This window comes from Polyodon spathula, chromosome 3 (genome assembly GCF_017654505.1).
Source record: "Polyodon spathula isolate WHYD16114869_AA chromosome 3, ASM1765450v1, whole genome shotgun sequence".
NCBI lineage: Eukaryota > Metazoa > Chordata > Actinopteri > Acipenseriformes > Polyodontidae > Polyodon > Polyodon spathula.
Window position 1 is genome coordinate 68026210 of NC_054536.1, and position 24934 is coordinate 68051143.

Consider the following 24934-nt stretch of genomic DNA (forward strand, 5'->3'; position numbering starts at 1 on the left):
CAAATTCTTCACCATATGAGCTGGTTTACACTCTTGTCTAAAGAGAAAGGAACCTATAAAAGTATACCCAAGTGCCTAATGTCAGCTAAATTATTACTGCCGTCACCCAAAGACCGCTCAAAATAAAATGCAGAAAAGTTTCAGCAATCACAGAATGAGTCTTTGATACTGTAAATGACCATGGAACTAGGGAGCATGACAGACATGTTTATAGAAGCAAGAGACGCGCAGTTATTGAGATGTGGTCCACATCAAAAGCTGCATCAAAAGACAAACACGGTTATATAGAAGAAAGAGTATGTTTTGGATAACAGCTTCTATTTCAAATTCCAAGTTGAAGTTTTTTTTTTTTTTTATTACGGAGGTTAGAACAGATCAGTTTCAATCCGAGAAGTTTACTGTGATTTCATCTTTTAGTGATTAATTATTTTCTTTCATTAGCACATTTCAAAAATAAATATTATACACTAGTGTTTGAGTTATTAGTCTTTTCATATGAAATCCCACCTGAGTGCCATTTTTGAGTGGGTTTATGGAGAAAAAGCAACAGCAGGTTGCAACCACCTACTTCCAAGATATGAAGTAAAAATATTTCCATTAAATTTGAACATCTTTTCCAGTTACAAAAGAATGTTCGTATGACCCCCCCCCCCCCTTAATTTTGTGCTCTGACTTTCCAACCTTTGTTAACTGAACTGTACAGAATTTCAAACAGACACTCACTGTCTTATAACCCTTCAGTATTTTAAGGTGGTTATCTTAAAAGCTAGGGCAGACAGTTTTCACACTTTTGCTTCTAGAGGAAGTATTGGTGCACTCCAACAATTTATTAGATATTTTGCATTCTCGAAATCTAATCAAATTTAAAAAGCAATTAAAACAGAGCACTAATGAATAATATTTACTTTTTAATTACTCTGCCACAAGTCAATAAAGTAATACGGATTAATGAATCCGATCTCTTGGTGGTCTAGTAAACTCCCAGCAGCCCCTGTTTCCTAAGGAACTGCATGTGGTGTTGAAAGCAGTCTGAAGTAGTGTAACACACTCTCACAACAGATTTTTTGGAAATCCTCATATATCTTATAATTTTCAGGTTTCAAAAGTCTAAGGAAAGTGTGGTTGGTGCTCAGTAGGCATAAACCAATTGGTTTCAGCTCTTCGTTTTGTTCTGGTCTTACTAGAACAGGTCACACACATAACAATGGCTTTTACAAATAGACTGGTATTTCACCAAGGAAACAAAACTGAGGAAGCCTAATCTTGAGCAGTGATGACTGCTTCATCTCACCTCACACTAAATTGGCACTTGTGGATCCAACACTAACCATATATGGTTTTAAAAAGAGAACACAGCCAGGTTAATCCAAAAACACCTTCTCAGTGTACAGGACTGCCTAGTAATCTCATCCGTAATATCTAAAGTGCTACGCATCAACATTCAAACCCGTTTGAGTTTTTTTGGCATGCAATGTTGAAATGTACACAAGTCTTCAAAACAATAGGAGATGGGTTATGTGCTGACATCAGCATCTCTTGTGAGTACGTTTCCAACTGTGACAGCATGTCAGCCTCTAAATGAACAGGTAAGATAGAAAACTTCCCACTCACTGTAAAGAAAAGTAAAAGAACAAGTTGGAAGATATACCCCAGCTTTTGGAAGCAATGAATACAAACAAAACAACTGAAGCAGATCTATTTCCACATTGTGACTCACTGGCACTTTGCCAGGAGCAATTATCCAGTCCCTTTTCTGTAATTCAAAAGAAGCTTTATAAACTTATTTGTGACCCATGACTCAAATGCATATTTGTTGTAAAGTAATGCTGCAGTCGGTGCTTGTGCGTTGAACTCACGATGCACAGCCAACATGTAAGTGTTTCCAAGGCCTTTAGGCTACCTTATTAATAATATGTTCACAAATTGATTCATACAAAAGATTGCGTTGTTTATTTTGTCGGGATCTGTAATACAGGAAATTGACCGAGACTGCAGCTTTCTCTCTCGGAAAGTTTCTGAATGGTGTTTGGAGTAAAACACTAGACCATGCTGTTTCCTCTTAAAAAAAACAAAAAAAAAAAAAAAAAAAAAACACCTATTACAATTAAATTTACAGAGGTTTTAAAACGCATTGATTATCTTGGCCATACAGATTAGTCGCTAGTTGATGTCACACTAAAGAGGCGCATTTTATATTTATTTTGCACCCTTGCACCATCTGGTGGTTGACTAGTGTTTTTTCTATTCCTGTGGGGTGATTTTAAGCCGCGGTATGTTTATGTTTGCAACGTCATATTGCATCTGTATTGTGATGTCGGGCGACCACAATTTGCCTCCCACTGTATTAATGGACCGTTGAGTTGACCGACAGTGACCCCTAGCCATTCAGAGCGAAACAAAGACGGGACAGACAACTATAAAAACTACATAGACTAGAGATGATAACCTTAATAACCATTAACCTATCTGCACTCTGTAAGGAGGTAGAAGCTAGTTTTACATTTGACCAATGATTTTTAAAGGTTTTTAAAGAAATGCATCATGTTGGGGCCATATTGGTTTACGCACAAACACCATTTTTGAAAAAGTCAACTGTATTGACAAAGGGAAGATGCTTGTTAACTTTGGAGTTAATCAAATACACCGTTTTTCAACTGAAGCGGTTTTAAATTTAAGAAGAAAATGTAGGTCTGGTGGCCATCTTGTCCGTTGTCCCCAGGATGATGCCTACCAAGTTCAGAGTTAGTTGGTTAAACGGCTTTCAAACAGAAGCAGTTTGATGTTTGGGAAATTGTTTCGGCGAATTTGATGGCAGCCATTTTGATATAAAAATTTATAGCAGTAACTTATGCTTGCCAAACTTGAAGAGGGTTTGGTTGTTGATGACATATGCCAAATTTCAGATCAATCGCTTCACCGGTTCCCAAGAAGAGTTTGAAAGTTTTTTTTAAAAATGAGTCATGCCGCCATCTTGGTTGATGCAAAAGCACAATTCTTTTAAATCTGAATTGTATTCATCCCGGGATGATACCTGCCAAGTTTGATGTTGACTGGTTACATGGCGTTCGAGCAAGAGCAGTTAGAAGTCTTGGGAATAATAATAATCAATCATCATCAGCATCATCATCATCATCATCATCATCATCATTTACAATAACAACAATCTTCCCCAGCCATTCTGGTTTGAAAGCATAATAATAAATAATAATAATAATAATAATAATAATAATAATAATAATAATAAAGCACATTTTCATTCATGCATCTCATAGTAAAATTATATATACAGGGTAACTTCACTCTAACGAACCCCCTTGGGACCTGGAGAAATGTTCGTTATATCAGGGTGTTCACTATAACAGGGTGTGGCAGGCTGGTGAGTGGATAGAGGCCCAGAGACAGTCTGGAGTTCAAAAAAATAACTATTTTATTATAAACACAAAAATGAAAGGGCACAAGGGCCAAAACAAAGCAATTTAAACACAAAATAAACAAAATAAAGCAAAAATACACTCACAAAAATAAAGGTTTCCAGGCTGGGCAATGCCTTCACTGGATTCAAAACATTCAAAACATTCAAAACATTCAAAACATTCAAAACATTCAAAAATCACAAACACCAAAACACCAACCTGCTTCCTCAACTCCCTCCTCCTAAATAAAAAGCAGAGGCCTCCTTTTATGTCAGGTGGCTGGGCGCTGATTGATCGTTAATTAAACTAATCATCTAATCAACCCCAGCCACCTGAACACAATGAACCAAGGCAGGTAGGGGAATTTAACCCCATCCCTGCCAATTTCTAAAGAGCAGAGCTGTGCTCTGCCACACAGGGTTTGGCAATTTGCTGCACCAGAACAAAGAAAAGCCCAATTTGAACTGAACATCAATCAATACTACTTTCATGAATATTACTTCACATTAAAATAATAAAGACAATAAAAAGGAAATAATGTCCACTTACATGCTCAATATGGGAATTGCAGTCCTTTCTATTTTAAATAAATATCCAGTGGAGATTGCTTCATTTTTTTTTTTTTCAAATGTGTGCCTACATTTTTTTTTTTTTTTATCTGCGCCCAAGAAAAACAGTTAGCGTAGAGCCCTGATAATGCGCAATTAGAACCAGGAATTAAGCATCTGCAGAGTTATCCATTATGAAGCTGCGAAATTACATTCAAGAACCATGATGTGTTCTAGGAGAAGACTGCATAATCAATGGTTGTTAAAAAGCACTCAATTCATAAACTACAGGAGACAATAAATTAAAGTGGGGACCCAGCAGATCATTGTTCAGAAGCGCTGTACATCCATCACCAATCTCAGCAGTGCCTGTTCTATGCTGTTTATTTATTTAGGATAATTCAATGGTTTACAAGTAGAGTGGCTGTGGACAGGGAATCTTGACTTGTTGCCAAGGGCTCTCTGAAATACAATGACAAGTGCATTTTATTTCATTCTCCACCTAGTAAAGCAAAATTTTGTTTTAACAAACAAACAAAAAAAGCCTTAAACCTTGCAATCTGTCCCGTTTGTCCTGAGGTACTCAACTGATAGACTGAACTCCAATTTAAAGAATTTACTAGAAATAAAAATCTCCCGTGAACAACAACTTGAAAAAACAAACCGTGACACTGAACGCTTTTCATGTTGTGCGAGCTACATCAAAGGTTTGTTAAATAAAACATAATATACAAGATGGTTTGAACTACATGTATATGTTAAATATCTTTACAAAATGTTCATGCAAAGTTTAAATACATCAAAATGACTGGTTTCTAATATACCGCTTTTATTGCCCCAACCAATTACAAGTCAAAACGCATTTGATTTTAATAGTTCTATTAAATTAATACCACGTTTTAAATATATCTTAAAATATAAGGAAGAGTGACTGATTTGAGCCCCCAAAATACATCACTGTAGCAGGGATATGCAGATCACAAACTACGAGCTACAAAATTCTGTTTGGTTTAGATTTGAGGAAATGACAACAGTACACAGAATCAACCAAGGACTTAGTATTTTGCATTTCATGCTTACACTTTATTAAACAAGAGAACTATGACTAACTTCAAAATCACATCTCTAACTTGACATGGATTTAGAACTAGCTTTTTTTTTTTTTTTTTTTTTTTTTTTAAACTTTCCAAGGTAATGTGTGCCCAGTACAAACAACCTTAATACAGAGGCTAGTGGTGTTATGTCACTAGTCCCAGGAAAAGCACTGTGTGCAGCCTAGGCCTACAGTGTAGAGCTCAGAGGCAGGAAACAACAGTCCCTCAGAATTACTCCAACAAGGGCCCAGCTAGCCAGAAACCTCTTTCTAACCCCCACTGCCAAGTACTGCATTTCAACTCTCCGAGGCATTATATTACAAGGCCAAACAATGATACATCTAAAAAAAATGTTGATAATTTGCATGACAATAAAAATTTAATTAAATTCTATTGTGTATCATTTTATAAATTTGTATCACTAGGTGAAGTTTTGGTGTTAACTTTTACAAATCATGTGAAGAATTCACTTCAAAAGGATAAAGTTTATATATTGAGTGTACTAGGATTATTTACATATAGTAAAGCTGGCTCTTAGTACTGAAATCACAAATTTTTTCAAATAAAATAAATAAAATTACTCCCATCAAACTACAATTTGCACCATTTTGGTGAAAGGGAAATTAAACACTGCTACAAACTCATTAGCAACCAATTTATTAAATCTTTTCAGTTTAAAATTAACCTTCAGATTTACTCATTAGATTGAAGACTTGAATAAGTTTATTTATACTACACATTTTACATTACTGTGTAAAACAAACAAACACAAAAACCCAACAAAGATGAATGCATGAAAAAAAAAATGCTGACATCAGGTGGAAGAGAGGATGTGGTCCCTTCAAATGGAATTCCAAATATAAAATGTCACTTAAAAGGACACAAGGGTAGCAAGAGAGTAAGAACAACTGAAAGTGTACTATATGTAACAGGGCTGAGGTTGGGTGCAAACTGGCAATTATGCGCACAACAAACGAGCGTCTTAACCACAATGCATTCGACTGCATCGTTTTAGAGCTTTTAACCTCTCACCAACGGGGGACAAGGCAAAATCTGTAACGCATTGCATCACAGAACACCAGATCAGCACAACACTGCCCGTAACATTATCTATATAGCAGAAACTTAAGTCACATGACCTCAATGTGGCAGCCATATTAGGTCAGAGCTTAATGTCATGGTCACCAATACATTAAGCAAGCAGAATTTAAAACCCTGCAACTATGAAGTCAATACCTCTAATGGTTTCCAAGATGATACTGGCCCTGTGACAAAAAGGATACCAACTTGATTGAGAGAAGAGTAGAATACAGCTGTGAATCGAGTACGAAGCCAGCGGTCAAGGAGAGGTACACAGTTCGGATTGAGAGGGTCGGAATTACAATGAGGTCAAGCTCATCGACAGGACCTGTGACGACAGCCCCGAAGACGAGGGCACAAAAAAATGATGGCAGAGCATGACCCGGAGGCATACCTGGTTGCGTTTGAGCAGTCTGCTACCATGGCCTCAGGAGTTCCGGGCTGGCCAGTTAGAGCCATGTTTGATTGAAGCCACCCTATAGGATCTAGTAAAGCAGGCCATTTTCTGACGTCTGAACATCACAGGGAAAACATTTTCTGCTCCAGATGGTCTGTTCCATTTTATAACCAGCCGTTTGGGCTATATGCTGCCTTTCAAAGACTGATGGACCAGGTCTTACACTCACATCGTGAGTATGCAGCAGCGTGGTTATCTACAGCTCCACCTGGCGAGAGCAACTGGCTATGACCACGATCATAGCTTTAAAATGTTCAATACAAAAAAATGGTCCCTGAGTTACAAGTTCTTGCAGTGTCTTAAAAAAAAAAAAAAAAAAAAAAAAAAAAGATATCCGATCCGAAACTGCCGAACTCCACTGCTTCTACTTCTAGGCAGTTTTTTCTATTTCTCGTGAACCGCGAATTTTCCCCTTTATTTGTGCATGGCTATTAAAAACCGGAAATTAATGGTGAAAATGTGACTTTCAGCTAAAAGTTGAGGTGGGGTGATCGTTCAAACCAGGGTGTTGACTCGGCAAGATGCGATACTGCTACTGAAAGCTGAAGTCCCCATTAATTGTGCACTGCAATTTTATACAGGCCATGTTTGTGAACTTTCAGTGATTTTATGAATGTTTTCATGTCATCTGAATAATAAACAGACAGAGTTTACCTTAAAACACAAAAATAAGACAACCAAGGAAAGTGAATTAGGATGGAAATTAAATATGATTGTCTATTTTTTATTAGTGTTTGAATAATAAACAACCAGATAAATAATTCCAGTAGTGAGAAAAGGTTAAGGACCTACCTCATCAGCAGTACACTGCAGTGAGATTTTTACTCTTAACCAAATCAGAGGACTCAGCCTAGCCAATCAGTTTTAAAAAGGTAGTAATTTCAATTAATGACCTATACCCAGCATCTAAAAAGTAACAAAAACAAAAAGCAGCGTATTTTCATTGTTGTGAAACTGCTGTCTGGATTTATATGCTGAAACCTCCTGACCCTCAAGAAAAAAAAGAAAAAAGTCAATTGGGACCACTGTAATTTACCACTTGGTCGCTTGTGGCGCTCTACTGTGAGCCAAAAGGCACAGATTTGAAAGAGTGCAGTCCACTGGTTACCTGGTTACAAAAAGTATTTATTTTCTCAAGATATATACTGTTTCCAAAGCAATACTGTGCACTAAATTTAAAGTGAGATGTTCCTGTAAAGTTATTTTTATTATCTGAGGCAGTTTACTTTGCTTTATTCTTGAGCTTTGCATATATTTCCCTTGTATCTGGCCATCAGTGTGTGAACAAAAGAACCCTTAAAATGCTTTCTGTTAGCCAAGTCAGCCGCTGCCAGCACTGCAGTGCTTTACAGTTTGTAAGAATATATATAAATAAAACTATTGCATTTAAATGGAGAGTACACAGTACACAATGGGTCACAATAAGAAATGCTGAGGTGATTATAAAAGTCAGTGGTTATTTGAGAATGCTTTAAGGCTTTGAGTGTGGTGTGTGTGTGCTGGGGGGCAGATATAATAGACAAAAAAGGAATTAAACTCAAACAGATTCAAGCTTAAATAACGAGAATACACAGAGCACATTTAAACTAAAATTGTTTTTGGAATAATAAGCAATAATCCACTTTGTGAACTGTATTCTCTGAAACCTGAATCATTATCAAATAAGGTAAAGTCAATCTAATTACCCTCCCCCTCTATTTAAACCTAAGGACAACATAAACATTTATCCTTGTACCGAGACTCCCTAATCCTGCAAGTTTTGACATAAGTGCAAGCTGTCTATGTGCACAGTAACAGTATACATACCTTGGTTTGTTTTCTTGAACGAGAAACGAGGACCACCATCAAGCATGACAATTATGAGAGTCGAAGAATAATAACAAACAGGACCACCATGGAAAAGAGAAGAGAAAAAAAAGATACATGAACAACAGAGTATTTCGCTTGTTGGCAGATACATTTCACAGGCATTCACATGAATGTCTATTCTCTTCTTTGAATCACTTTTCTTCAATGACAAACACATGATTCCTTACCACTGAAATAATTACTTGTTTTATTAGTACTCAAATGGTTCCAAAATACTGACCTAGTAGCCCCAACTCTTAACAGTTTACATAACATTTAAAATTAAGCTTCCTGAATGATACATGTTCTCATGCATTTTGACCCACAAATATGGGAGAAGGAATCTATAACAATTTCATCATTAAAATGAGGAAGAGGGTCCACCATTATGAGACACAGGTTGGTGCAAACTGGGAAATACTGTACACACTCCTAAAGCAGGGCTTGAAATGAACTTTTCAATCCAGTAGTCACCATGGCTTGTGGATGGAAAAATCCACACATACATTTTACCAGCCAACATCGTTCAGGGGGGTGACAACGACAAAAGAAAATACAAAAACAAGAAATGTTTATGAGCAGCCTCAACAGGGTCTTAAACAATCTGCCTCATGAGTGAAGATATAGCTTTTGAGACGGGTTGGGCATCTGCCCTCTCCACAGACTGCAGTTACCAGCCCTTTCTGACAGAATCATACATATACTAGCTCCTCTTCTATAACAGTGCTATTGGTTGAACCATCTGACATCACTGACAGGAACTTAGCACCTTTTATTTTCTCTTGCAGCTGCCTTCTTTCTACCTCAGCAATGTAGTGCATAAATACTCTTGCTTGTTTATCATTCCTGTAAGTACGTCCTAGATTTAGCCAGTTCTGTTCTTCAACCCTATATTATTAAATCATTTAAAAAAAAAGCTATTTTCTATACTGTACTAATACTGTAAGATGCAGGCTTTCACACTGCATAGCGAAACAGACTGAAATAAACAGTGTTCCTATTTTTCTGTGCGTGTCCGTCGTAAATGTACACACACATTTTATATATATATACACACACACACACACACACACACACACACACACACACACACATATATATATATATACATATACACACACACACACACACATACACACATATACACACACACACACACACACACACACACACACACACACACACACACACACGCAGATGCGCCTGGGGCGGACTTGAGGCTGGCAGGGGAGAGTGTAGCATGCACAGTGGAAGATAGCAGCAGGGCTGGTAGGTGACGTAAATCACATATAAAGACATAAGACCGATATACTCTTAGGTCCACAGCTGGATTTTATTGTAAAATATTCAGCTCTGTGGAATTGCGTTCAATTTCACCAGCCACCCATCCATCGTTACCCCAGGTTTAACCTCAAGTGGAAGCAATCCAGGTGGAGTCCTTTGTACTGTGAAATTCTCTTTTAAAAAAAAAAAAAACACTAAAACCAGCTTTGGTTTATCCTGGCTGGATATTGGTTAATCAACATGCATGATGTGAATAACAAATGAATATGAATATGTAAGTTACTGCATTGTATAGCATACAATAACCGTTTGTGCTCGGCATTAACCAACTTGATTTTTCATTTATCCACCTTTTATTAACCTAACCATCAAGGGGTACTGTACCTAGGTTTTGGAGTTCTAGAGACAGATATAGAGAAATTAGAATTTTGTAATAAGATTCACATTTCTCCTTGAATTATACTATATTAACTAGTAACACCATAAATAATAATGCTGCTTTTTTGGCAGACCAAACAGAATGGCTACTATTCGACTCTAGATAATACCAGTTGAAAATAAGATTTCCTTTAAATTTAATCTAGCAGAAACATATCTGACAGAGCTTTCCTCTGTAATAGTGTATTTTGCATATGGCCTTTCTATATCTTCATTCACACTATGTGGAAAGTGCAACAGGAGATGGTCCTATTAAAGCAATGCTGTCATGGGGCAGCTAGTGGCTGTCTATCCAACTTTAACCATGTGCAGAGGTGAAGGGAGACAGCTGACACTGTTTATTTCCTTGGCATCACACACAGCGCCAGCAATGTTAATATTTAATGTCTTCTGGTCTGCACCTCAACTAAAAACTACATGCAGACAACAATTCTTTCATATGAAAGCTAAGGAGTACAAGGCGGCAATACTGACAACAAACAAAAACTACTTAATTTGTCAAGAAAATGCAAAGCTTGGAACTGTGGAGATCAGTGACACTGACAGGAAGTCAACCCCAGAACAATGAATACAAAAAATATGAAACAGTTTAGTAACAGTGAAACAAGGTCATGTGAAAGTAATCCTATTAACAGTACTCCACACATTAACACCCTGTTCACACTTGTGTTTTAGGCCGGCCCAGGGCCGCCTTATCTCATGTGTGAACGCTCGAGAAATGAAAAGGCGGCCCTGGGCCGGGTGAAATTTAGACCAGCTTTTTGATGCAGCCTAAAGTACCAATGCCACCTCAGGGCCGGTCTATCTGCGTGTGTGAACCCAACGCAGGCCCTGGGCCGGCCTTAACGTGTCAGTGCGGTGATGTAGCTCAAACCACTCCCCTACTAGGTCAAGCATAGGAGATCAAAACAATGTCGGTTTTAAGGGGTAGCAGCTGGGACGATGCAGAAATGAACCTTTAGCGGTCCATTTATTCAGCGCTTGTCAGGCGTGTCAGGTCCAATTTATCTTAACACGCGCTGTTTTAATTTTTTTTTCCCCCCCTCAGAGTAAAGCAGGTTTAAAATGTACAGAATAGCAAAAGGACAGTCCAGCCAAGCCCCACCCCTTGTTCGCTGTATTTTTCACATACCTCTTTAAAGACATAGATACTCTCCCAATCACTCATTTTATCACCAAACTCCTCAATAACACGTCATTATTTTATTACTATAACATCTCAAAAAGCTCTGCAAATGTCTGTGATATTCTTTGAGCACTGGATGCAGAAGCAGCTATCTCATTTATGTCCGTGTTATCTCTGGTGAAAACCTGTAAGTTTGTCCGAGAACTCTCGGAAATACTGAGCAGCAGGCCAGAAATAAACCCACCACGGATCTTGGATTTTATGGAACCTACGGAGACCTGTTAAATAGCAATGGGGAATGCACTGAATACACCGACGCTTTTGACGATGATGATGCTGGGTCAGTCATGAATGGTAAGTATTTCTTCATCGTACAGCGTTCATAAAAACGATACGATAAAACTTGTGCTCTCTCACGCTCTTGCTCTCTGTCTGTCTGTGTGTATGAGATTATATATATATATATATATATATATATATATACACACACACACACATACACACACACACACTTGAGATTGTAACTAAGATTGTAAATCTCAATATTAATAAATATTGCATACAACGTTATATATTCAGTCACCATTAATATAATAATCTGTACTATGACTAATGTAATGTACACATCCTTGTTTGCTGCATTTACGCATGAGACAACACGATCGCTTCTTTCCACAGTAACCGACTGCACTGTCAACACATGCCTTTATTGTATCGTATGCAATAAGTACAGTACCAACATTGTTGCAAAAAATAAGACTGCCATATGTACATCTGCAAATTTCCCAGCTCAATCTCGGAAATCTGGAGGTCGCCCAAGGCCGACTCAGTAAGTGTGAACAGGGTGTAAGTTTAGCGTTTTACTTGCACTACAATACCCAGGATAAAATAGGCTTCGATAAAAAAAAAAAAAAAAAGGCACGTTGACCGATTTGTTGCTCTACACAGTATTAAACACATAATTAATCCTTGCAATTGTTTCTTTCTTATTTCTGTCTTGTAATTTGCTAAATTTAACAAGAGGTGTGACTCCAGACAGAATGTTTTTTTTTTTTTTTTTAAACAAACGGTGTGTAGTGACTAAATCCTTTACATAGTAAAGCGATCAATTACCTTTAAGGAATGTATAGCTAGAAAAATAGCTTTGAGCTTGTTTCTTCATCAACAGATAATATAATTAAATTAAGAAACGGTCATGGTTTGACATTGCTGATTAGAGCTGTAAATAAATAAACTTAACAATAATTAAGAACGCAATTCACTTAGCTTATTTACCTTGAGTGCAGTCCCTTAGGTCTGTGTTTTTCAGTATAGAAGAATGCAGTACTTTGCATTTGTTGCTGTCTTTTTTGCTTTCTTGTTCTCTACGTGTTTACGACTACATGATCAACTGAATGACAGCAACATTTGCAGAATAGAATCCTATCAGCCTCATAAATTATCACAAAATGTTTTTCTCTACTGAGTTTCAGCAGAGAACCATGAGTAAGTCACATGATGAATTAAGTTGGCTGGGTGCAGAGAAAAGGAAAAACCCAGAAAACTGAAGTTGCGAGGTGAAAAAGGCAACACTGCAAAATTCTCTTACCAAAACGCCTAATTCCGTTCCCAACACCTAATTCCGCGATTCCCCGAGCGCGGTAAATCAGTAGTCCCAAATTATAAATAACCACAGCATTTCCTTAGTTGAAGCTCTAAATATTAGCAAATACCAAGAACTGTAGTCTAGTGTCCATCACATTCAATTACGGTCTATTGGAAAGAGTAAACATGCACCATTAGTTAGATGGATTTCTGTTTAGAGCACTAATGAGCTCTTCGGCTGAACTCTTACAAATTCGATGTAACAAAGCGATCCCATACAACCCTGAGGTTAACTTTAATATTCTTTAATGGATGGAAAAAAAAAAAAAAAATCAATACAGAACTTGCTTTAAATAAGTCTTTGAAAATATGACATTTGAAAAACTAAAACCATTGTTTTGCCTCCGAGCTACGGGGCAGTGCAGCTTATGGGGATTCTTACTTGACCTCCTGCTTCAGATAATAGCAGAAGTGTTTACAGAAGACGTAAACTATGGAAAAATGCAGTTAAACTGTCAAATGGGAAACGTGTGCTATTATAAAAACTGAACAGTGGTGGGACTGCAGCTTTGAAAGATAAAATTACCAGAAAACTAATGCTTGTACTATTAACTGGACTGGGATTAAAACTGGTATTTTAAGTTTTTAGAAGACACTTGAGCACTGTGGTTTATTTATTTATTTATTTATTTATTTATTTATTTAATATGTGGAAACATTTATTTTTCTCATAATACCACACAAGAATAATTACAACGGCATTACAAATAGGGAAACCTCATCTGACATTAAAATAAAGCTTAATTTGAATGACTGATAAGGGTATATTTTTTGCATTCAGGGGGATGTTAAAAAATAATGTGTTATACATGAGTCATTATTTGTTTTGCTGTCCATTTAAACCATACTGCCAGGCAGGTGTTTATATGAAGCACAAATTCACTCCTAAAGGGTTTTTAAATTGCTGTAGAGGACAGAGTGACCATTCGTCTAATTCCAAGTCAGAAATTGAAGTTTGCTCTCCACAATAGCCATATCACAATCATTTGTAGAGTCATTTACACAGCACCAACTGTCTATACACAATCTAAATTACTGAGCTTCTGGGGATATGGGGGGTCTGTCTGTTCACCAATCCCTCTGTATCTCACATATTGTTTGTCAGATATTTTTTATATCTGACAAATGTATTGAATGACTAACCCTATACTGTTCTGTACACTCTTGATATCTCACGGTCATTAACTTTTTCGTTACACTGGTGGCTCTTATATGAACGGGAGTTTTACAGTAGTGCGTGCCATAAAATCCTTCTAGGTTTTCATTATTAAAAACAGACTTAAAACTCATTTGAAAGCTTCTTAATGCCTGTGCCACATAATACATTATCTTATTGCAAAACAAAATAAAAAACAAAAAAAAAACAAAACACTATCATCCTGCAACAAATACTGGGACAGACAAATAAATGGAAAATGACTGGGGTCTCGGCATCCTTGTGTATCTTGGCATCTCAGAATAGATTATTATAAAATCGATCAAATACACGCAAAATGTTTTAATGAGCAATCCATCCCAGAAGTGTAGTGGTATCCATTTACTTTCAATTCAAAACATGCACACCTTGCATAGTGGCCTCCTTCTGTTGGGACTGTGGGGTGCACACATTATGATTTATTGAAAATCCCAAGTGCCAGCAGGATGCCAGACTCCAACTCTACACCTTGCTGGGATTGCTTAAATGCTACATTTGCTAAAAGGCTTAAAGGCAATGCCCATGCTGGGTTACAGTGCAGAACATAGTAGTTGGAAAGACAAATCAATTAAAGTTGACCAGATATTACTATAGACACAGACCATTAATTTTCTTCTAGAATGATGTGAATATATCTGTATTGTACAAGGTTAATGAACTTCTGATTTCGGATTTACGAGAAATATATCGCTCGAGCATTACAATTTAGTACCTGAGTACTCGAATCCAACACCCGGTAATACTCTCCTCTACATAGCGGTGTCCTATTTTTAACACACAATCAAGTAATATATTAAGTAATGAATATTTTCACAAGGTTTGTCTTCTTGTGTATAGTCAAGCAGGCATGCCCCCAGAAAACACATGGTGCGCACAACTGAACCACACAGACATCCCGTCTCATGCCGACAACAACTCTGCATCACCATGCTGTAAAGTGTTTCAGCCAATCAGAGTGCTGCACTTTATGCTCTTGCCTGAGTTTCACAACACACTACCACATTAGAAAACTGCAATCAAATTGCATCACTGATTCCCTTTCTAAAAATGAATAAACCCAGCACGCTGCCATTGGGACAGAACAGCAGAGACAGCCAAGCAGTGCACAACAACAATAAAAGCTACAAACACAGACTAGGGGAAAAACTAGCTCACAAATCGTGTGCTGGTTCCATTTCTAATCATTTTACTCTCACAATCACTACAGTTAATCATTACTCATCCCCTAAGCATGGCCTATAAACATCCTTTTTTTATGCTACATGTGACAAAACAGGCGGTTAAAAAAATAACAACAGCAATAATAATAATAACAACAACAATAATAATAATAATAATAAACTCTCGTGATAAGATAAATGCCGATTCCACTTTAAAAAGAAAGAAAACAAAAAGTCTTAACATTCAAGTCTGCTCGGTACAAAATCCAAACAAAGAAATTCCAAGTCAATGTGAAAAAAAACAAAGTCAACAAAAATGTTCCCTTCGTTTATAGATTTTTAAACAAAAATAATTGTATTCAGCAATATAACAAACGTCAGAAAAGAACACTAGTCATTAACTCTTTTACCATGTGGACTGGATACCATACCACGCCTACTACAGCATGAACACAGAGTGCACCACTGAAGCGCTAGACTGAACTAGGACAAAACCTGCCCCAGTGTCAATCTTTCTGTTGCACGAATTAGCAAACAAGTCTTGGAAAAACTCAAGTAATTTCCGCAGCAGCAAATGGGAAGATAAACAGCTCATAGCTGTATGAGCCAACATGCGTGTTTAGGTTATCATCTTTCTATTTATAACAATGTTTTGTAACACAGTCTAAACCTCATTTGCAAGTTCATTCCTGTCTTTCAACAGAAGCTTGAGGAATGTATTGGGGGGGGAAATAAATAAATAAAAAGGACTGAGGTTTTTTGTTCAGGGACTTCCAAGTTCACAGAGTGAAGTGTCCTCTATAAATACTCTCGCAAAACTTGGTCTACTCTAACCAATGACAATTCTTTTTAACCTTTTGGTTATCGGAGCTGAAATGGTCCACCTGCATATATGTATGTACCTTCTAACTTAATTTTCAACTCTATAAACGTTGAAGGTTTTTCTCTTAGCAAAAAACCCCACTGTACTATCTGAGAATGAATATTTGTACTCATGTTATGGATCATTCATCTGAAAGTTAAATCATTTAAAATAAAACCCACAAGTTGCCCGTTTTGTAAAAGATCTTAATGTTGTCACCTGAACATCATATTGAAGCTCGTCTTGTATCTTTATACTCCTAAATTATTCAGAAGCTAAAATAGGGGTGTTTCAGAACACAGTAAACAATTAGAGACACTGGATATGTGAAAAATTGTGTTTGTTTAATGTCAAGGTGTACACTGAATCTATGTGTTTATTAAGAGAGCCCAGAAGAGTTTAGGAAAGCCTGTTAATTTCAAAACAAATCTTCAAACCTTCATATCTTGACTGAGCCTTACTCTTGTACCCTTCATTTTATTAAAGATCTGTCAGAGATGTCCTGACAAGATTTTTTTTTTTTGTCAGCATAAAAATGAATACACAGTGCGGAGTATACACTGATAGCAAGTCCTTCACACAGGAGATTTTTTTTTATTTTTAATTATGACATTTTTTTGTAGTACCGTAGTTGTAGATCTACAGTACCTCCACAATGTAAATTTAAGCATGTTGGAAATGGTGGTTTGTGAATAGTTACATACCAAACTAAATGACTCAATCTTAAATGAATACATAAATAGAGCAACTTATTTGTCATTGTGGCATCCTCTAAATGTGAAGTACAATATGTGAACTACAAGAATTTAGCGATGGAGTACGCCAGAGAAAAACATCCCTCTCTCATACCAGTCATTCTTTTACTTTACTTTTCTTTCTTCGATCTCCTCTTTCTGTGTCAGTCCAAACACAAGCAGAAGTGATTTAATCAGTCAACCCTGCCTTCAGGAGCCTGTTCTGAGTATTTCACCAAACATATCAAAAGAGCATTTTGGGATATTGGAGGATACATCAAAAATGTAGTTTGGTATTACAGCACCACACTTATGATAAACCGCACTACCTGATGCAATCTAATATAGAACTGGACTCAAGAGACTACCCCCTGAGGCGGTCTCAAGTCAGTTCTCGAGTATGGTATTACATGCTGTGTAGTGTTGACACTAACCATATTTAGCACTTTTAAGCCAGTTTAAAAGGCTAATTCAGTTTAAAGGCATAGTGTGGACAGGGCCATAGTCTTTCTCTATCCACAAGGCCACGTCAAATTTAAAACAGATTTTTTGGATCATGACACAAATAAATGAAAATATTAACCATCTTGAGTGAGTATCCTTTAAAGGAATACTTTAGTTTGCTTTATACAATGTCGGTTCACATGTCTAATAGCCAGTTACGAATACTTTCATAGGAATTCAGCAGACTAATAAAATCTTCAATAACCTCCCCTTTCTACTGAGCTTCCAGTTCCACGGTATCTCTTGCGGTAGCATTTCTCTGTGGCTCGAGCACCAAACTTTCTACCCCTGAATAACAGCATTACTGTCTATCAACTTGTTCATGAGTCATCACATTTACCATAGGCATATCTGGGAAAACAACAAATATATACTTTATAAAAGTAAAACAAGATTGCACGTGTGGCTTAACCCCTTCCTTAATAGGTTAGATCAGAGAATTTATTTATTTATTTTTTTTTTAATTCCTTCAAATCTTTAAAACTCTAGCTTTTATTCATTCAACAGATCATTACCTTATACCTCAAATCAAAGTCCCCATTTTGGTTTGAAGGCTCCTAGGATGGCTACCTTAAATGATTCTCTTTATCAATTGCAATTTTAAGTATGTCACCTTTCACTATTGAAGATTAAAATCATGCCTCAGGGAAAATAAACCTATGCCTGCTACTGTCCTCTGATTGTTAGCACTTTTTTCCCCTAGCCACTTCCTTAGCTTTAGAAATCAACCAAAACTCCAAGCTACAAAGCCAATTATCACTAAATTGTCAGATCATATTCAGAGACAGGGGAACCAAATTATTGCACAAGTACACAGAAAGATATAAAATACCATACATCGTGAACCCCAAAACAAACCTATGAAACAATGACATTATATGGGAAACAAAACAAAAAAAGGTTTCAATGCTGGTGATACTGGAGAAAAAAAAAATGTTCTCTCTATTTTAACAAGAGGTAGAAGAGAAGGACTTATTTACAAAGCTTAGAGCAACAGTGTCAAAAAGAAAACAGTAAAAGCCTCTATAGAAACAACAAACCGTCAAATAAAAATGCATAATCTTTTCTATTATAATTTTTTAGTTTCTAAACTGAGAAAATGTGTTTTTTTGAACTCATAAGTTAAGAATTCCAGTTTAAACATTAAAAGGAGCATTTTCAACCAGAATTAAATCACTGTGTTGTTGTTCGAGAGAGGTCATTTAAGGGAATGCATCTAACACAAAAATAGATCTGAAATCAGTACTGCATTTAAGAAATGATCATTCGGACAACACCAAAGGGTGTAGTGCTCTGAATCAGTTTCCCAGTTTGAATCTGGAAGCAGAACCCTGCCCATCTAACACAGGCTGTGATATAGTGATGCATCCCAGCACTAACACCAAATTATCTGGGTTTGTTAAGTAAACCCTCTCAGTCAGTTAAGAGTCATGCTAACTGTCTAATCCAGATGTTACGTCAGCCTAATTGACCAGGTGTTTATGATTTTGTGGAGCCCTCCCTCCTTCTCTATGTGTATTTTTTTCAAGCTTGCTACCTCTCAAAGAAAAGCTTGGGCTACATTATTTTAACTGTTCTAAGTTGCATAATATATCATATTAAAATATATAAGAAATAAACACTGCAGACTCGTAAAGACTTCTGAACTTCTCTCATATTTTTTACAGTGTAAATGAACTTATTATCATCATCTAAAGATGATAATGAGTCTCTTGTTCTCTGTATTTTGCACTGGTGGAGTAATTTTAGGTCATTCTGCACTGTAATTTTTGTAGAGTGACAATGCCCTCTTTGTTAGCAGCACTTGGAACCCAAAAAGGAATATAATTCCTTAACACTTTCATGGATGGCCTTCGAGCACGAACAACCATCTATTCATTGTGCCTGCACTGTATCACTAAACTAGCATACCGTTTATGATGCTCAAGGGCAGGCCTACTTTCTTTTCTTTAGCGGCAACAAGTACAAGGTTTTTGAAACAATTCACTTGTGGCTAAAAACAGACTTGTGTATTTGAGCGGTCCCTCAGAGGACAGACTCATTGGTTGCGTAAATACATTTTGGACATGGAATCTAGAACATAAAAAAGCAGCATGGTTCTGTTCCAAGAACACTGTGCGGTCGTTACACATCAATTGGACCAATGGTCCCCACCTCACCACGTCAGATTCTTTTGATATAGTATATGGAAGTAGCTTGAAGTGTTTTGGACAAAATTCCCAAATATTATCTCTCAACTCTTTCAAAGTATTTAGATATCATCTTGATACTCGCTGCACACACAGTCCTGCTTCTCTGTTAGGTATTTCATGTTAATGCCAAGAGGCAAATGTCATATTGTACTTGTGAACTCCTGAACCACAGCAGTTATGGCCTCCTCTGTAGCTTCTCCAGGTTACCTAAAAACAAAAATTACATATGCAATGACAGGATAATGGTTACACAGATATGAGCCCTCAGAGTGGACATCAGGCCAGAAATTACATCCCCTTCAGCACCCCAGAACTCAAAAGGGATTCAGATACAAACTTGTGCTTGCATCATAAAAATCAGTGAGGTGGTGATGATCCAGAAGAAAGTACATTTGATGTGGAATAACCCTGCTGTAAGACTGTCACAATTGGCAAGACCTCATGCTGTTGATAAGGGGCTGAAAGTAGGCGCTCGGTTGGCAGGTTTTCCAATATGCAAGGGCTGTTCTAGAGCACAGACTTTGCCACAACTTGCCTGATTGAAATCAGAGGTGATACTTCAGGCACTGCCACATAACCTTCCAAAACAATTTAAACACCTTGGAGACTAGTCGAATTGAACCTGTGTCAGTCCTACTGAAACTGTAATGGCAGCTGTTTCTAAATTCCACTTACAATTCTCATAATCCAATTCTCATAATCTTTAACTATTTTCGGTAATAGGGCTTGTCAAGACATAAAATGTGTTATACTGTTTCTGTTAATCTCTACAAATGACTGACGTTTATCCATCACAATTACACTTTATTACGCACACGTTTTCTTATAATTACTTCTAGTACACCAAATAAATCAATACATAGCACAGTAAACACTGGAGATTAAATTACTGTGAATAACCCTTGCAATTAGATCAAATCGTTGATTTAGTATCGTCATTAATGTATTTAGAGGGATTACTTATATCTGCAAGAGCTCAAGAAGCCAACAAGCCATGCTGTATTTTGGTGAAGGATTAAGGCCAGTGGGTCACTAACTGACAAAGCTCATCATCTGTGATTCTCTCCAGGTCAGAACTACAACTCTGCTCTGATTTTACAACCAATTTGTATTCACTGGAAACAGATGTTCTAGACTGAGTGACTTGGGACTAGTCATTAGGATATACACCTCATTATATAAATAAAAACCAATATTATATGGTTAAATTTTGCTTAACAGCCTTCTATTAGTTATCTAATACACCACAAGTATGTACAAAGCAGAATAAAATGTGCAAAAACAGGCCTAGCTGTCATGACTACGTAAAAAGGAAAAGATATAAACATAAATCTCTGGTATCTAAGGAAGGAAGGTTTCCAAGTGTGGCTTGCTATATGATGGGACATGTGTCTGACTTCCCAACATTATCTGCACCATTATCATCACCTGAATGGTCTTAAGAAATCCAAGAGAATTACATTTTTCAATTAAAAAATAAAAATTCTGGGAAACAAAATATTTATGTAATTTATGTAAATATTTATGTCTGGCAATTGACAACGATTGTGTGTATAAGAGACATGATATATATACTATATATATACACATATATATATATATATATATATATATATATATATATATATATATATATATATATATATATATATATATATATATATTTTCCTCATTCTAAAAGCTTTGCTTTCAAAAGATGAGACCATTGAGCACACAACAGAACTTCTTTGACAACCCTTTATATTAAAAATAAAAGTGTGTACAAAGGATTAATCTAGCCCTTTGCAAACCAGCATTGACGTTTTCAGAACTGCTCCCAACAGTTTATTTGAATGAGAATGTCATAGAGCACTTCAGTTTCCATGATGTGCTTAAGGGAATGTCTGGAAATTACTGTTTTAGTTGAAAAGAAAAAATACAGAAAACCAAACATAATTGTAAAACAAGCGGTTTCCTCCCAAGTGACACAAATAAATTCAAAAACAGATACCATGATGGGTACTAAAAGTCAAGCTCTGCAATTACTGCAGTTAAACACTACAACTTTACCATTGTAGCCTGCCTCCATCCTACAGCTCTCTGCATAACAGGGTTGCCATCTACTTCACAGTAGAGCTGTAACAAAGTGTACATTTTGACCGTCGAAATTTTGGAACACGTTACCAAACGAAGGTTCAAACCTTCCATGGGGGTACTAATTTGCATAATTTACTGGTGATGTCAACCATAGCTACTAGTTATCCTATTATCTTACAGGGAATCCATATAAATGGAATAAAACATTCACATGTAATTCAATAATACCTGTCTAGAACAGTAATCATATTGTTTATAATTTAAACGTGTTTATGCACATGTAACTGATGCTGCATGCGAGATATACAGTAAGATTGTACTGCATCAGCAACTTATTGCAGCCAATTAAAAGAACTGCAGTTGACTTGGGCAAAACAAAGCTTTACTTAACAGTCACCTTTCCAAGCAGGTTATCAGTTAGTCACATTTTACTACTTTAATACTAATACTAATAATAACAATAATAACTAATAATAATAATAACTACTGATACTAATACTAATAATATACTGTATAATAATACTACTAATAATAATAATAATAATAATAATAATAATAATAATAATAAGATGATGATGATGAGAAAGTGATCCCGGAGATTGGCTGTGCCTCCATGATACCTCAAGAGTCGCTTGCACAGTTTGCATTCAACTTTAATTTGGTCGTCTGGGCATTTAACAAAAAATTCCCAAAACAGCAGAGGGTTTGAGAAACATTTTTCAGTATAGCTCACGCTATACAAACAACACTTTGCTGTTGAACTGGCAAATGAAGAAATTTAAGTTCTGCCTCTGGATAACATGAGCTGGAAGGGGGGGGGGGGGGGGGGGGGGGGGGGGGGGGAGCTGGGGGGGGGGGGGGGGGGGGGGGGGGCGCTCAGTTTTCAAAACAAATGTATTAGTGTTGGCGTATATTTTGTATGTTCCATACTTATTCTACCATAACACCTCTCCCCCCCCCCATAATACACCTTGTTCCAATGCAAGGCAGCGGTGCCATATAGAGTTTCTACGTATAATGATTAGGTAGTGGATTTTAATACAACGTTTGTTTAAAGTAATATGCATTATGCAAATCAAAAGATTGAATTTTGCACGTGTGATGGTTAATGTGCGATTTATAGTATTCACACAATGATAAATGGCTTTTGTTAACAGAAAAAAAGAAAAAACACCTGACTGTGTGTGAATGTCGCCTGACGAACCTTCGAAGGTTCAGAACTACCTTCGAATTCCTGGCTAGCGAACGAACCTTCGAACCTTTGAACACAGCCCTACTTCAGAGTCACATTCAACAAAGATGACATATTCCTGGATTGTAACCTGGTTTCTAACTGGGCAAGATGACCTTACAGTAGCGTTACCTAAAAAACAACAATCATAATTGCTGCACAGACACCCACAGAGGAAGCACAGTCCTATTTCAAAAGACAGCATCACATTAATCCAAACTGCATGGTAGAAGTAAATCTATATAATGAAAAAGGGTTATTGTTGGTGACACCCAACTTGTTCAGACATGTTAAAAACCAGCTTACACCAGGGTGCCAGAGCTTAAACATAAGAATTCCTCAGTGTTAAGTATTAAAGTATTAAAATATCAGGATGTAGTAGCAGCTATAAATTACACCAGTAATTAGGTTTTGGAAGCACTATGGTAAAAGGGAAGCACTAAATGATCTGAAATGACCTACAGTACATTGACTGTCAGCTACTGTATATTCTCCAAATAGACTAAATATGCCAGTTTAAACATTTCCAGTTGTTACAACAAAGGAAATGTCAGTTAATACTGTATTACTTTAATCTCTATGGACTTCATCAAGGTTATAAAGCATGTTTCATATTCCAGCAACCCTTAATGTTCTCAAGACTTTAATGTTTTTAAACCAACGTAGCTTCTCTTGGTCTACCTGCAAGCAATCAAATATGTTGCATTGGAAACCCTCTCAGATTAGCATTGAACAATGGATTTAAAATTCACAGCAGACATCCCTCTGTATATAATATTAAAATTAAATCTTGTATTAAAAGCTTTGCCTTAAGCTGTTTCGGGACTATTTGCTCTCTGTTTGATTTTAATCAGAATATCTGCTAAACCTTATAGGCATATTTTTTCCTTGTCAATGTATTTCCTAATCTAAAACCAGAACAATATTTACTACATTTACATATGGGAAACCCAATTGATTATAAAATAGTTTAACTGAAGCAGTAGCAAAGCTTCCATAGGCAAGAGCTGCCTGTGCTGGAACAGGTATTTATTCCCCTCTATTAACTAAAACAAGTACAAGTGTTCTGGAAACTTCTACTGCTTCTCACTTGTCACTTGTGTATCCATGCTCTAACTTAATGTTGTTGTCATCACACAAGAGTGAAAATAATATGGACAGCTTTTTTCAGGTAACATTTCAGTTTTAAAAACATTTGTTTTTCAATTATGTTAACGCAAGACTGAACCCACAGTATTAAATTAGATCAGGTAGAGAGAATATAGAAAATGTGTCTGCTACAGTAGGAACAGACACCGCAATGAATCTGGTAATAAAACAAACATACATAAAAAATACAGGTTTCAGACAAAATCCATTAATTTCACTGCCATAAGCCAGAGCAACCATGAGGCAGCATTGCAGTCTTCTTATTTTTCTTCCCAGACCTGCGACTGACAGCAAAAGTTCTTATTAAATATGGCGCAGAGGGAGCTCCTTATTCCAACACAAGGGTAATAATGTTAACTAGCAACAGCCTCGATTCCAGCCAAGCACCAGAAGAAAATAAAACCACAGTACTTTGTCGCTTGCTTTATTAAACACCCTGTAAGCTTTACAGTGAACAAACAGGGGGAAACCCTTACCAAGTTTAACACAAACCTTTTACTGTTATTATTGCTCATCACAAATACACACAAACATGTTGATATGGATGGATCTGGCCAGTCGTTTTGTACTGTGTTCTTATTGTTTTCCCTGGTACTGAGTCATGTTACAGAGTTTGATGGTATTTTAAAAAGTTTGGTCAAGTGAAATACACTAATGGCTACAGTCAGGCACATTCAATACCTTTAGAAATACTAAAAGACTCTTAATAAATTAAAATGACAAATGTTGCAACTTTAATGGCAATGTGGTTTCTAGTTGCAATGAATGCAAAGTTATTCCCAAGGCCTTACAGAGCAAATGGAAACCTCAGGATGCCGCTTGCACACCAAACAGTGGACTCGCATTGATGACACTGAGAAAACATTGAAATGTTTGTCATTGAATTTATTACATTTGTT

At 36.7% G+C, this 24934-nt stretch overlaps 1 protein-coding gene across 3 annotated transcripts in view; it reads right to left on the bottom strand.

Moving 5' to 3' along the window:
- Nucleotides 1-24934, bottom strand: part of LOC121313349 (kinesin-like protein KIF13A) — a 121832-nt gene that overhangs the window by 74628 nt on the left and 22270 nt on the right. For all 3 annotated transcript variants that reach the window (XM_041245768.1, XM_041245770.1, XM_041245767.1), the window contains exon 3: nucleotides 8399-8411. In XM_041245768.1, coding sequence (XP_041101702.1) covers nucleotides 8399-8411 — 13 coding nt within the window. The remainder of the gene's footprint in view (nucleotides 1-8398; nucleotides 8412-24934) is intronic.